A 14,274-nucleotide genomic window follows, 5' to 3' on the forward strand; every position below is an offset into this window, starting at 1 on the left:
CGAGTGTTCTCTGAACTGAAATCTGGTGTTTGTTTTTTGTTTTTTTCTCAAAACCGAAACGAGGAAAAAAAAATAGAAAAAAAATTTCAAGGAGGAGTCTACGGCGCAGCCTGGTTTGCGTTATCTGCCTACCACTACGACTACTACCACAAAGTTTGCCTTTCCAGTGTGAAAACAACAGCTCTGTCTACATGCACTTAGTGGGTTCAGCATGGGAAAAAACGCACAAAATAAGCACAAGTTATAAATAACCATAACGTTTTATTACCATTAAGACTAAACTGGTATTGAAAAGATTGTATATAACAAGACAAGAAAAGCAATAGCAAATTTAACTATCAACTAGATTATGCATAGCGAGTAACTGTTTCTATTACCCAGGGAAGAGCATGAACCCTTGTATTTTTTTGTTTCGTTTTTGTTTTAAATATATAACCGTACAAAGCACAAACATACTAAAATGATCAGTGCACTGGACGTGGGAGAATGCTCCCTCAGTCGTTTTGTTCCCTTAGCTCTGTTTTGTTTTCCCCAATCTGAATTACATTAAAAGAAAGACCCAGTTGTTTTTATTTTTCTACTGTGCAGTAAGAAAAAAATATTCACAACAAACATGACAATATATCAAACAATAGTTCTACACAAGTTACCTTGATACCTCTTTAACTGTCACTTAAATATCATAAGAAAACATTTTAAGACATATACAAACAAAACTAGCCAAGTGTTACAACTTATAATAAATTAACCCAAAGAAAAAATAACTTTATATATATATATTTATATTGTATATACACATACACACACAACAGAATGACACAATAATATGCTTCTTCCCATAGTTTAAGTAAACAAATACATAGTCTAGCCAATCTAGCTATATTTGATCTCGGCCATAGGCATCATCACATCTGCGATTAAATAAATAAGTGTTTCAAGCAACATAAACAGTGTTTCAAATGTACCAACACAGCCCAATTCTATCAGCATGGGCTACAAAGTGAATTTGAAAATTCCTTAATGAATTTAAAGCAAATGTATCTTTTGTTTTCCTCTCCTAAACACATTACATTTAACTATGATACTAAGATATGTAAATAATTTCGTAGCACCTACTGCTCAAACTAAGGAAGTTTTAGATTGAAAGGAAAATTAATCTTTTTAATTTTTGTTCTGCTGACATCCCATACTGATGACTTAAAGAAAAACTGTCTTTCAACTCATCTCCTTGCTTTTGGGTTTTGACTGTGGGGAACTGTGGTACCCTGGGTAGAACGAACACTCCTTTCCCCTAGTAATTAATAATTTTTTATATTATTATTACATGCTATGAAAAGATATGAAGATCATCTGTTTATAGCCCATCCTTCAAAAAACAGTCTACGAATCCAGTTTAAAACACACATCTTGATCTCTAAAAAGTTACCAGTGCAGTATGAACGCGACAAAGTTGTCAATTTCCCCTAAATTAGCCAGTCAAAATATTTTTTTCTCAAATCCAGATTCTCTTGTAAAAATTCTTTATATTTTATAAAAATAGATTTTTCTTGAAACCCATTTTCAGCAAAGAGACCACCTCTTTGGCAACAATGTTAATGTTATTAAATTGTTAATGTCATCAGGTATCCCCCTCGCCCCTGTCCCCTAACAGAAGACTGTTTTAGTTCACATGATATAAAAGAAAAAAGGAAAAATAAAAAAATTTGCAAAAGTTTTTTAATTTTTGCAATTTTTATTATTCCTCTTTAATTTGTGTGGGGGTTTTGTTGTTGTTGTTTTTTTTTTTTTTTACCAATCTGATTGGATCAACATTTTGACAAAAAAAAAACTTTTATTTTCTCTCTTTGAATCCCATTACTTTGTAAAAATTGTTTTATTTTTATTATTTTTTTTTTGTTTTTTGTTTTTCTTCTTCAAATGAGCGAATGGTCATCTTAAAAAGATCCACCTTCAAGGAAGGTAGTAAAGTTAGCTGGCTGGGTAAAAATCCCTGCACGTCGCTATCTATGTATATATAGTCAACAACGACAGCTATGAAAGAACATTCAATGCATCAAAGGTATTTTTTTTGTGTTTTTTTTTTCTTTTTTTCTAAGCATTATAAAATCCTTTCCTGGTACACCTCAGGATAATCCAATGTTTTAATACTTAGGCAACACTGGCTTATAAAGTCCATGGTTGAATATAAGCCTTGAAAAGTTTGTTTCTCTCTCTTTTGTGTGTGTGTGTGTGTGTGTGCGCGCGTGTGTTTTGTTCGTATATATTTATATATATAATTTAATAAATAAGGATGGGAAATTCAGGACTTGTGAGCTTTGTTGGTTTTAAAGGAAACTTGCAACACTCGGTCTCCCAGGCGGTACCCGTTGAGGCTGGCAATGGCCATGGCTGCCTCATCATAGTTGGTCATGGTGACAAAGCCGAATCCCTTGCACTTGTTGGTGTTGAAGTCGCGGATGACCTTGACGTTGTTCACTGCGCCAAAGGGGCCAAAGAGCTGCCAGAGGACACTCTCGTCAGAATCAGGGGACAGGTTGTAGACAAAGATGCACCAGCCCGTTCCTGTGTGACCAGGGATGTTCATTCCCACAAGGCTTGTCATCCCATCAATGGTGATTGGAGAGAACCTGGGGGGACAAGCAGAAGGGGGGACTGGTCCAGACATCAGTCTGACCGTGGATAACACACAGATGCACAGACACAGACACGGGGCAGAGGGCTGAGTGAGTGTTTGCAGGAGAGTCTTCAGGGTTTAAAAACCAAAATGCAAAAACTAATGTCTGTGGCATTTCTTCTGATGGGAACAGCTAGACTGGCTAAGGCATGTAAATGCCAAGAGAAAATCCTAGCTCAACTCCTAAAAACCAGGAAGAACTCTCAGAGCAAGGCTCTGTCACGCTATCACAGTATATGTTCATAGGGTGTCTCACCCTGACCCTCTCCCTCCCTCCCCACAGTAGATAGTGAACTCTTCATAGAAGGGGCCCTACTTCACCCATCCTTTCACTCTATTTCTTTATTCAGTGGAAGCCATACAGGAATCTCACAGACATGACACATAGAAAACACTCAATAACTGTTTATTGATTGAATAGGTGAATAACACTGGTAGAGGTCAATGCTTGGGAAATTTTTTTTTTTAAGGAAGTCTAGGCGATGGCCCTAGAAGTGCTCAAGTCCACCATCTTTGCAGTCCCTTGACTTAACAATCATTAAAGATCTCTTGACAGTATTGAGGATGGAGATACATGAGAATGAACAGACAAGACTTGTTATTACTCCAAAGGGCAGCTTATGTTTCATTTAGCATTTATTCAAGAGAGTTCCAAAAAAAACCCCTGAGCAATAATAATAAAGGTGATCACTCCTTGATGCTATATTATCTGGAATTCATTTCTAAGCGTCACAGGAGTGAGATTTCAAGTGGTTTGCACATTTACATATCTTGAATCATTGTACATTAGAAAAGCAGGAAACTGTTATTTGTCCTATTATGACTACTTTTGTATTAGGCTTCGAAATCTTCTCAGTTTTCACATAATCTTGGAAAGAAAAACAATCCTTCAGATACTATTCATTGTCTGATAAAATATGTATGTGATTCATGATGGATGCATCAGATGAAACAATTAGGTTACCAGTGCCTACAGCAGAAAAAATATTTGTTAACATTTTACTTATACCAAACTTATACGGGTATTTTGATTCTATACACTGACTAGTATTTGCTTTTCATTTGGTTAGTGTTTTTTTTTTTTCCTGAAGAGAGGGATAGAAGGAGAGGAAGCAAAAACTGGGGAAGAGAATGGATTAAGTGTCATTTAGGACTGTTTTAAAAATAAGCATATATCCATATACACATAGGGTTTGAAAGTCCTATGAAAGAATACTCTGTATCTAACTATTTAAATAATTAAATGGCTCCTGAAAATATGCTAAACACAACAACTCAACAGATATTATTTTCGGTATTATTCACTAAGTTAATCTTCCCTCTTACTTAAAAACAAATTAACAGGACAAAACCCAAATCATCATGGTACGAATTCTTAGAAGGGCAAATCCATATGTAATTGTTATTTGCATTATTTCTGAAGACTGTCTTCTCAACTTTCTCTCCTCCAACTAAGTCAACGGACTTCTTTCAGTTCATAGGTAGAGAACAGCTAAATATTATAAAGCCAAAGTCAGGGGCTAGCAAAGAGGTTTCAAGTAGAGCCTCAACTGCAGGTGGTAATGCTACCTGAGCACTTTGGTAGGAAGGACTCTGGATCCAAATCTGGGCTTAGTAGGAAAAGAGAATGCTCTTATCGACTCGTGATGTTTAACTATGGGTGGGGAACTGGAGAAGATGGCAGCATGTGTGCTGTCTTCCCTGACCTCATCTGTATATAAGCATCACTCTCTTCATAGCATCTCACTAAGTCCAAGAGGAGCAAAGGTATGGGACAGAGCTGGGAAAAATGTAAAATGTGGGAACAGGCAAGCCGTGTGCCAGATCCATGGAGGTAATTCACAGTTAATCTCACAGGGGCTGGGATTGCGATTCGAGAGGCTGGTGCCTTGAGAGTGAAGTCTGCAATCCAGTTACTTCCTCTACTGTGTGCCGGTTTCCAGAGCAGGATACTGGGCTGGCCAAAAAGTATGTGTGGGCTTTTCCATAAGATGTTATAGAAAAACTCAAGCAAAGTTTTTGGGCAACCCAACACTTACCCTGCACAGCCAAGTGGTGAAAGACTCGCCTCATATGGGGAGAATGATTCAGACTACTCATGACCACACTTTTTCCCTTGACAGTAGGAAGGGGAATTAAAGTGTGCAGCTCTGCAGAGCAGGATGAGAAAGATGCTATGTCCCTGGGAGCTCAATGGGGCTTATCAAAAGTACACGTGGGAATCTCATGGACACAGTGACATACAGCACCCAATTTACAGATTCAGTTTTCAGACTAGGTCTGGAACACTCCTGTGACTACATTTAGAAAGTCCCCCAAACTTTGACTCTGTTTGAACCCTCGATCCCACAAAAAGGTTTTAAATAAAGGAAACAGCAAGTTTAAAACGTACATACACATATAACCAAGGGAGGACTGATAATTACTGCTAAAACCTGTAACAAAAGAAACCTCTGGTTGAGGTGCACACAGATACACTTTATTCTCAAACTGTGCCCTGAAATGAACACTGAGGTGGGGGCAGGAGTCATAAGGTCACCCACGCATTTATTCATGCTTTGGCCAGGGCTGGTAGTCCAAAATCTAATTTTTCCACTGGCAATCATAAGATTGTCAACCATGATAAGCAAAATGTTCTAATTTTGATTCGCTGGAATCTGCCCTCTTAAGTGAATCTTGGCATCGCTAATGCAAAACAGTTGCCTTGCAAGTTTGCAAAATCAGCTGGCAAAGAGTCACAGCCTTCCCTCTTAGGGGAGCTATTCGAGGACCAGATTATCAAGGGCTTGGTAGCTGTGGCACCTGAACCGTAGGAGAAGCCCACCTGCAAATAAAAGAAAAAGTGAAACACACAAACACACTTGTGTGCCCTAAAAGAAACAAAACCAACTGAGGTCTGAAAGTAAAAAAGAATCTGACATGCTGGTGGAAGAAAAAGGAAGAATTAAAAAAAAAAAAAGTAAAGTTAGTGAATTAAAAAAAAAAAAAAATTCTAGCCCCAGTCTGTGCCAACACGGACATCTGGCAATCTGTGGAGTTTTAATTACCTCTTTACGCCATAGGCCATATTAAGCAAATTGTCCAGCCTGCAAAGAGAAGGAGGGTCTCTGGGTTAATGCCTCACAGATGGCAAGATCGCTCAATGGAACTATTAATAAGAATGCTCCATTTTCAAAGAAGAAAAGCTCAAAAACTTTCCCCGGTGCTCAGGAGCCTATCCACTGGTAGTTTCCCCTTTTCCTACCTAACGTGATTCATGTTGAGGTCAATGCTAGAGTTTAAAGCAAGTGTCTAAATGAACCTTCCTTTCTTTCAAGGTCTAAATTAATCTCACTCCGCCCCATCTCTTAGAACATGTGTGGATATTATATATGTTGTGTGTGAAAATTTTTAAAAAGGGACTAATGGCTTCTTATATTGTTCACTTTTACTGTAATGAAATTTATGAATAAAGGTCTCTGTTACGGATTAACAATACATGCACACACATCATGCATATCAGAATGGATCTTTCTTATTAGCCTGGATATTTTAACTAAATCTTCTTACCACACACATTTTTGGGCAGGAAGGAGTTTGAGGGTTCAGACTTTTTTTTTTTTTTTAATTAGCTTACTATTTACAACCTGAAAGCACCTCCCAGCAAATTGCCATTTTGTTATAATCTCCTTCATATTCAGTATCTTACTCAGGGACAAGCTTTTCACATCATGGGGCAGTAGTAACCATAGTTTCCACCATTAGAAGCCTGCTGGAAAGGCTTTTTACATAAATACTGCATGTGCTCTCGCACAAAATAAAAATTAAATGACTTGGACTCTTCATGAAATCATTAACCGTTTCATATTCAGGGGGCATGGGAGGACATTCGGAGGCTGATTTTTCTCCTCATTGTGGCCAGATGGAAGGGCCTATTATCTATGTGATGTTTGAAAAAGAGAAAGACCCTTTCATTAAAGGGAAGTCAGGGCATGGGTCAACTAAAATAATTATTTAGAATTATTATGGGTAGGTTAAGAATATTCTTATCTCTTGCACAGTAGAGACTGGTCAATGTCAGACTGCCTTCATGGAGAGATATCTGCCTTTCAGAAATGTCCCAGGAGAAGGAGAACGTCCCACTGCACCTGGAGCTTCCTAGGGGTTGGGTACCTCAGGGAAATGCAAATAAGGCTTGGACAAAGTCTTCCTCTTTGCCTTCCCAAAGTCTGCTGACTTAATGTCAGAGTGAAGTTAACACAGAAGATTGGGTTAATCCCCCCACCCAACCCAATAGAAGCAAGAGAAAGAGGAGAGCAGACCAGACCACTCCCTTTGGCAAGGACATGCCTCCTGGGCTACTCTTTTCTTTGACTTCATTAAAAGTCATTCACTGCCTTAGCCTTAAGTCTAAACTGCTGAATGTAGTTCCTTATCTGTGATGAACTCCTGTTGAAACTGAACCTTCTTATCTGGTTAAATGTAGAAATTTGTTTCAATTAAAGAATCTGAAGTTTAATCACAGTCATGTGCTAGTTTGCAAGGGGGCTTAGAAGAGCATCCTGGCTCAGTCATCACATTTTACAGCAGTGGAAACTGAGGTTCAGGGGGAGTGTCCCACAGTGATTCCAGGGGGCAGATGTCCTCACTCAGCCACATCCTTCAGGGCCAAGGGCTTCCCTGGCTCTTGCCCCTGTGGGTACACCTACCTGAACCTCTGAGCCTGGTGGTGAAGTGGGCCAGGGTAGCGCCGGTTAGGGGACTGGTAGAGCTGGGAGAGCAGGGCCTGGCTGGACTTCTGGCTGGGGTTGTTGGCAAACTTCACAGTAATCGGTTCCGTAGCACCGCTGGGCTTCTGGCCATTCAGACCTTTGATTGCTTCTTCTGCCTCAATCCTCTTATCAAATCGGATGAATCCCACCCCTCTGGACACTCCTGGGGAAAGAGAAAGAGCCTTTGTAAACAGTGAACAAACCAAACTGGTAAAGATCCCCAGGAAGTTATGGGCTGAGTCCCATCAATGTTTCTAGGGGAGTCAGCCCACTTGTGGGGCCAGGGCTGAGCCTGGCTTCCTGAATCTCTCTCACCCATCAAAATGCATCTGCCTGCCTTTTTGCCATCATGGCTCTGGGCTGGCAATTCCTGCCCACAGAACACAGGCATATTTCACATCTGTCCCTTCCTGCTTTCCTCTACCATCCTGCTCAGCCCTCAAGCCTTCCTTTAGTTGCTGTAACTGATCATCCGCTGTCCAGTTTCTAGCCCTTCAATGTGCTCCCCGTACCTGGCAGCTAAATAATCCATTTGAAAGCAAACTCTGACCATACGATACCCTTTAAAAACACCTTTTATACCTTTTTGTACCTTTTCTGTTTTTTACCCTGTGAATGTACCTGTTCCTCATTGTTCCCTACTCCAAAGGCAGAAAAACAAATGAACAAAACCCATAAAAACCCCTTCCATGGCTCCAGGTGGCATACAGAGGAACTCCAGACTTCTTGGCATGGCATTTAATGCCCCTGATGATCTGGTCCCAACTCCCTGTTGAACTTCATGTAAGCCAAACTAACTGCCAGATATTCCTTGAACAGGCTGTGTTCCTCCTTGACTCCATGCCTTTGGGTATGTCCTATCACCTATTCTATGGGATATATCCTATCCACCTAGAATGTTCTATCTCTCTTTCTCACCGGACAGCTTCAAGTCATTCTCTAAAACTCCGTTCAAACACCATCCCCTTGATGGAGACTTCCCTTCCATCAGTGCCTACCAGGCACAGCACACCTCCTGAGCTCTCCTGGGGCGCTGGGCAGCTCTAGCTGGTACTCATCACACTGTGGTCTTGTAAGAATGGGGCTGTGACACCTTTGTCCCTGATCTCTGGTGTTCCTCTGCCTAGCATCTGGGGCAGAGCTGCCTTCAGTGAGGTTTGTTGCAATAATCAGATGATAAACACACGCTAAATGACTCTCTTGGTGGCTCAGATGGTAAAGAATCTGCATGCAATGCAGGAGACCCGGGTTGGATCCCTGGGTCGGAAAGATCCCTCGGAGAAGGGAATGGCAACTCACTCTAGTATTTTAGTCTGGAGAATTCCATGGACAGAGGAGCCTGGTGGGCTACAGTCCATGGGGGAACAAAAAGTCAGACATGACTGAGTGACTAACACTCACTTTCAAACGACTCTCAGGGGATGTTTTTAATTAGAGTAGGTGAAAACCTTCTGTCATCAAAAATGCAACCTGGGTGCCTTTCTTACTGAGAGGTGGTGGCAGCTGCTTTTCTTTATGATAGCCCAAGTACCACAGGATCCAATCTGGGTTATCCCTGCACTAACTGGACAGGTGTCCCACTTTGGACCTCTGCTCTCTTACCTGTGAAATGAGCCAGTTTCAGTTTCCCTTTAACTCTACAGTGCTATCAGAGCAGACAGAGCTATACACAGAGGTTCTTTTCACATGCAAAAGTAATGTTATTTGGTTGAGGGTTGAAAGAGACTTTGAAGGTCATTCAGCCCCACTCCCAGCCTGATGGCTGAATCCTCCTTACAACTCTGCCAAGTGGTTTAGCTGCTGCTGGAACCATTCCCATGATGGAGCCCTTCTACTTCCCAGGATGGCCCATTTTAAATTTCAGCCGTTGATTGATAAAAAGTCTTTCTTTTAAGTCAGAAAGCTGCCTACTTATGACCCATACCCTTTTCCCTAAGTGACCATTACCCTTCTGCTCCGGTGGGTCACAGGGCACAGACCCAAAGGAAGGAAATAGCCTAGAAATACTTCACCTGTGACTTGATCAACCAGGATTCGTGAGGTGATGATACGGCCATATTGTGAGAAAAGCTGTTCCAGTTCCTTCTGGGTCATGGTTTTGGGAAGGCCGCTAACGTACAGGTTAGCATCCCTGATTGAGGCAGAGCTCGGACGGGCATATGAGACCTAGGAAAAGGCAAGAGGTGCTAAATGCATTACAGGCAACACCTTTCAAGTAGAGACGGAGTCCACAACCGAGACGACAGCCCCGCGTCTATCATTCTAACTCACAGTGTCAGTTCAAATAACTAACTCTGTAGTTCCCAGATTTTTAGTTGTGCTTGGACTAGTAATGAGCACCAGGAGAACAGCAATAGAGGAACAAAAGGAGAGTGGATGATAACTTAAAACAAATGCACAGATGAGGGTCTCTAAGTGCAGAACAAGATAGCTACTGTATGGCAGCTGTTAAATGCAGAACAACCCACGCATGGAGTTCTGAAGATTCACCTCCTGGATGTGGGTGTATAGATGATTTACTGTATCCAACACATAATAATTTTTGAATAAACCAAAAAAAAAAAAAAAATCCCCATGAAACTCTGCTCTGCAGCTTTCTTTCCTTGCCACCCCCAACCCCCAGTCCCTTCTTGAACACATAAAAAGCGATCAGGTTCTCTGCAAGATTTTTTTTTTTTTAAATGTCCCATCCTTTGTGTTGTTCCAATCTGTTCCCACAAGGTCTGCTCTCGCTGAATGACAAAGTGCTGGTGAAATGGGGCTGAATGAACATCTGCTTGCGAAACTAGATATGTGACCTTGTCATAGCATCTGCAAGAACCAGTTGCCTTCGAACTTGGAAGCAGAGCAGCTAAAACCACAATAAACAAAAATGAGGGCACGATGGGAAGGAGGGAGGAGAGGCCAGTGGAGAGAGACGCGAGCCTCTCCGATGGTTATAATAAGTTTGACTTTATAAATTTGTCCTCCCAGATCTCTCAACTGCTTTTTTTCCTCCCCAAAAAGCTAACACAGAAGTGTAAACAGATCTGAAATTCCATCTGCAAGAAGCCAAATCTGTAGCAGTACACATAAGCAAAGCAAACCCCAGCAGTCATTAATTTTAGACTTTCATTTACTTATTTATTTTTTTAAGAAAACAACATCAGACATTTGAAATATAATTTACAGCTAGTCTAACAAAAGCATTTTCCTGCTAAAGCTATTTCTGCGGCGGTTATGGCTCAGAATAGATGATGAAAACAGTCATTTCAGAGCACATCTGACAATGTTGGACAGGAAGGGACCTATATGCCTTAGCATTTTTCAGTTTTATTTAATTTGTATAAACAATTCACAGGACCTGCTAAGACTACAGGGGTGAGGGAATGAGTGGGTATGCTTGTGTGTATGTGTGATCTGCACACACGAAAGCATGTTTGCAAAAGGAATTGTATGCATTAAATTGGACCTTAGGCATTAGGAACTAAACCTCCATCAGTGAAGCAGACCTTGCCTCTGAGAATGGGTCTAGCAGTGAATCCCACAGAGGGGCATGAAGGATGAGTGTATCCCCTCACTCTACCCCTTTCCATGCAGAGATGCCAGGTCCCTTTATGGGTTCCACACCTAAAAATAGATGTTGACTCAACAGATAAAATGATGCTAGTGACGAATCTGCCTCGCTGGCCTCCTACTGCCAGTGGAGCAAGGAATCCTGTCAGCAGCGTCTACCTCTTCCAGAAACTCACGTGTGGCTTCTGTAGGCTCCTTCCCAGCAAATGGACGACATGCAGGAAGGTCTTTGCATGGAAGGTCCTTGTGTGTGCATTTAGGGGGGAGGACTGAAGGACCATGTGACTGCCAAGACAGGACATCACTCCACATAAGGCTGTCCTACCCTGACCTTTCAGGTTATAATCTAGCAGAACTGTTTTTCTTAGGCATGAGGAGAGAGCAGTAGGGAGAAGAAAATAAAAACATCACAGTGATATGTCTGTGGTAATGAGGGTCACCCTTATCTCACCCCTGCCGATTGCTGACAAATTAACTATCTGAATGATCTTCATGCTCCCAAAAACATACGTCCCCATCTCTATGCTTTTGTTCATAGGGAACATTTTCCCACCTACTTCCTCAGGTCCTAATTGTATGGCCCTTTTAAGGTCCAGCTCGAACGCCACCTTCTCTAGATGGCTTTCCCTAATTTTACCTCCTCTTAAAAATCTCCCTGGCAGTGCTCTTGATGGTATCCATGGTACTTAACCCATTCTGACCTTGATTCTCCACTTCTCTATCTAGTCTGCTGATCTCCTTGAGGTCATGTGTTGCGTGTGTGTGTCTCATTCATCTCTGTGGTTCTAGCTCCTTACCCGGACTCTCACAGGGTGCTCAACATCTACTGAAAGAGTGAATGAACACCCACAGGTCATAATGAATGACTCGGGCATTAATGGCATGTTGGGTTAACTGCAGCTTGAATTCCTCCACTTAGGGGGATCACTGAGAGTTCAGCATCCAGAATCATAGCTTTATTGGCTAAGCTGTGAGCTAAGAGATAAGTCTCCTATTCTCCAGAATCTGGGGTAGGAAGGACTGAATCTTGTTCAAGAACTAGATTTAGAGGCCAGTCTTAGAAAACATTTCCTGAAGATCTACTATGAGCCAGGCATAGTGCTGTATGCTGGGGATACACAGCAAGCAAGAACAGGCATGGTCTCTTGCCCCAGTGGACTTCCGAGTCCAACAGCGGCAACAGGCAACACCACAGCAGGTACTGAACAAATGAGCTGCAGAGACGAATGGTGAACAAATGGACCAGTTATCATAATGCCACAAGGTGAGTGCCGTTCCAGGGCTATATGGGGAGAGACAGGCGGGGAGACAGGTTGTATGACTGTGTGGTGGGGTCAGGGAACCATCACCTGATGATGACCCTCCACTGCTGTGAGGACAAAAGAGATGGTGAAGGTTGAGGGCATAGGGCAGTGCCTGCCTGGCACCCCATCAATGCATAATGGGTAGTAATGACCTTGATCCCCTTAGTTCTAGGCAGTCTGAGCTGGGGTACAGGGGAGAGCAGGCTGGGGTACAGGGGACAGCAGGCTGGGGACAGGCCTGCTAGGGAAAAGGAGCTGGCACAGGAAAGTTAATGACAGAACCAAAATCGATTCCCCAGAAGAGGATTCTGACAGAGACAGAATCTCAGCTGGGAAGGATTACTACAACATACTCCAGTCCCAGCCCAGCGACAGATCTCAAGGGTGAACAGCACCTCAGTCATTCACCAAAGCCTATATCCCACTTAATTTTTCTCTTCTATTTGGAACTTTAGGTCTATCGTTTCTCTTAGTCCCCCATCCTGGAAACCTGCAGAAGTGGGAGTGGACAAAAATAACAGAAAACGGACCTTCCCACATTCAGTATCCAAATGCTTGTCCCAGTATGAAAACTTTTCAAGTTTCTTCATACATTTGTTAAATCCTAACTGAGTGACTACAGGTCTCAGGCCCTTTGTTAGGCTGAAATATTTCTAAAAACATCATTGACTTTTAGCTCCGTCCTGACATTTAACACAATTGCTTGTTTATTAACCCCACTAGAACCCAGGGCTTCCAACACTGGAAGTGCCCTAAAGAACCCTGAGTCTCAGACCATCTGGGTCTTGCTCACTTCTTTCATCCAGAATCTCCGAAGACAAGACTGGCATTTCTATGCCTGCACCAATCTTGCTCTGAATCTCAGGAGCTGGAGTAGGGAGACCACTCCTCTCTCTGGAGAAGGGCGGCCCAAAGGCAGGTGACTGTACAAATGATCTTGTCGGAAGATCAAGTCACTCCAAACTCCCTCTCCCTTCCTGTTCCTACATGCTTACAGTTATTCCTACTCTCTGCAAGAGGGACAGTACAGCACAGAGCTTCTGAGATGTGGGCTGCCTCCAGTACTCACTAACTTTGTGACCTTGGGCAAGTAATTCGATCTTGATAAGTCTGTTTGTTTACTGACAAAAAGGAGGAGAATTCTCCTTCTATGGCTTTTCAAAAAGAATTAAGACATCAGACTTAATGCATCTAGCACATACCTAGAATTTAGAATCTACTTAGTAAATATTATTATGGGATGACTCAGACTGACTTTTGTGGGTCACCCTGGGATGCTAGCTCCCATAGGGTACATCTTTCAATTTGACCACACAAGCAACCATTTGGAACATGACTAGTGAACACTTATAGAAGCTCTGTCCTCCTCCATCAGACTGGTGGGGCCTGGGATCATCCTTTACCACTTCACAGCCATGAATTTCCTCTAGCAAGTTCCTACAGATTCCTCTGCCTGCCATCTACAAAGTACTTTTCACTTTCCAAAGTGACTTCACAAGGCTGCTCTCAGCGATTCTCACCAAGGTGGGAAGGCAGGCACTGTCATTCGTCCCAGATGGGGCAGCAGGACCAAGGCGGGATCTGCCCCTCGCTGTGCAGCACTCACAGGTACCTTCACCTGCTCACAGCTGGGGCGTGGCAGGAACAACACGGCCTGGGGAAAACCTTTCCTGAATCATCTGGCAACACTGTGGCCCTCGTCTGACCCAACATGGAACAGAAAAAGAGGGCACTTGGAAAGCATGATAAAGACATGGTCTTGAGTGCTACAAGGAGGGTGAGATGAGAGGAAAGGGGCTTCTTTAGGAAAACACTGGTATAGAAGGTGAGTGTTCACTCATTCATCCCTTTCTTGAACATGTACTGTGTGCCAGGCCCTCTGCTGGGAGGGTTTTTTCTTTAAGGATCTCACAGTCCAGTGAGGAGAGTAAGCAAACAGGTGGAGAGTGCAATGCAGAGGGCTATTCCTGCCAGGGGGAGACTCACTTTC

The 14,274-nt window shown here is 42.4% G+C and overlaps 1 protein-coding gene across 8 annotated transcripts in view; it reads right to left on the reverse strand.

Moving 5' to 3' along the window:
- Positions 1-241: 241 nt before the first annotated feature.
- Positions 242-14,274, reverse strand: part of ELAVL4 (ELAV like RNA binding protein 4) — an 89,739-nt gene continuing 75,706 nt past the window's right edge. For 3 of the 8 annotated variants that reach the window (XM_005204584.5, XM_059884720.1, XM_005204583.5), the window contains 4 exons: positions 9,438-9,591; positions 7,363-7,588; positions 5,722-5,760; positions 242-2,669 (listed from right to left, as the gene is read on the reverse strand). In XM_005204584.5, coding sequence (XP_005204641.1) covers positions 2,300-2,669; positions 5,722-5,760; positions 7,363-7,588; positions 9,438-9,591 — 789 coding nt within the window. In that variant the 3' untranslated portion in view covers positions 242-2,299. 8 annotated transcript variants of the gene reach the window in all.

The sequence above is a fragment of the Bos taurus genome, chromosome 3 (assembly GCF_002263795.3).
Source record: "Bos taurus isolate L1 Dominette 01449 registration number 42190680 breed Hereford chromosome 3, ARS-UCD2.0, whole genome shotgun sequence".
NCBI classification, from domain to species: domain Eukaryota; kingdom Metazoa; phylum Chordata; class Mammalia; order Artiodactyla; family Bovidae; genus Bos; species Bos taurus.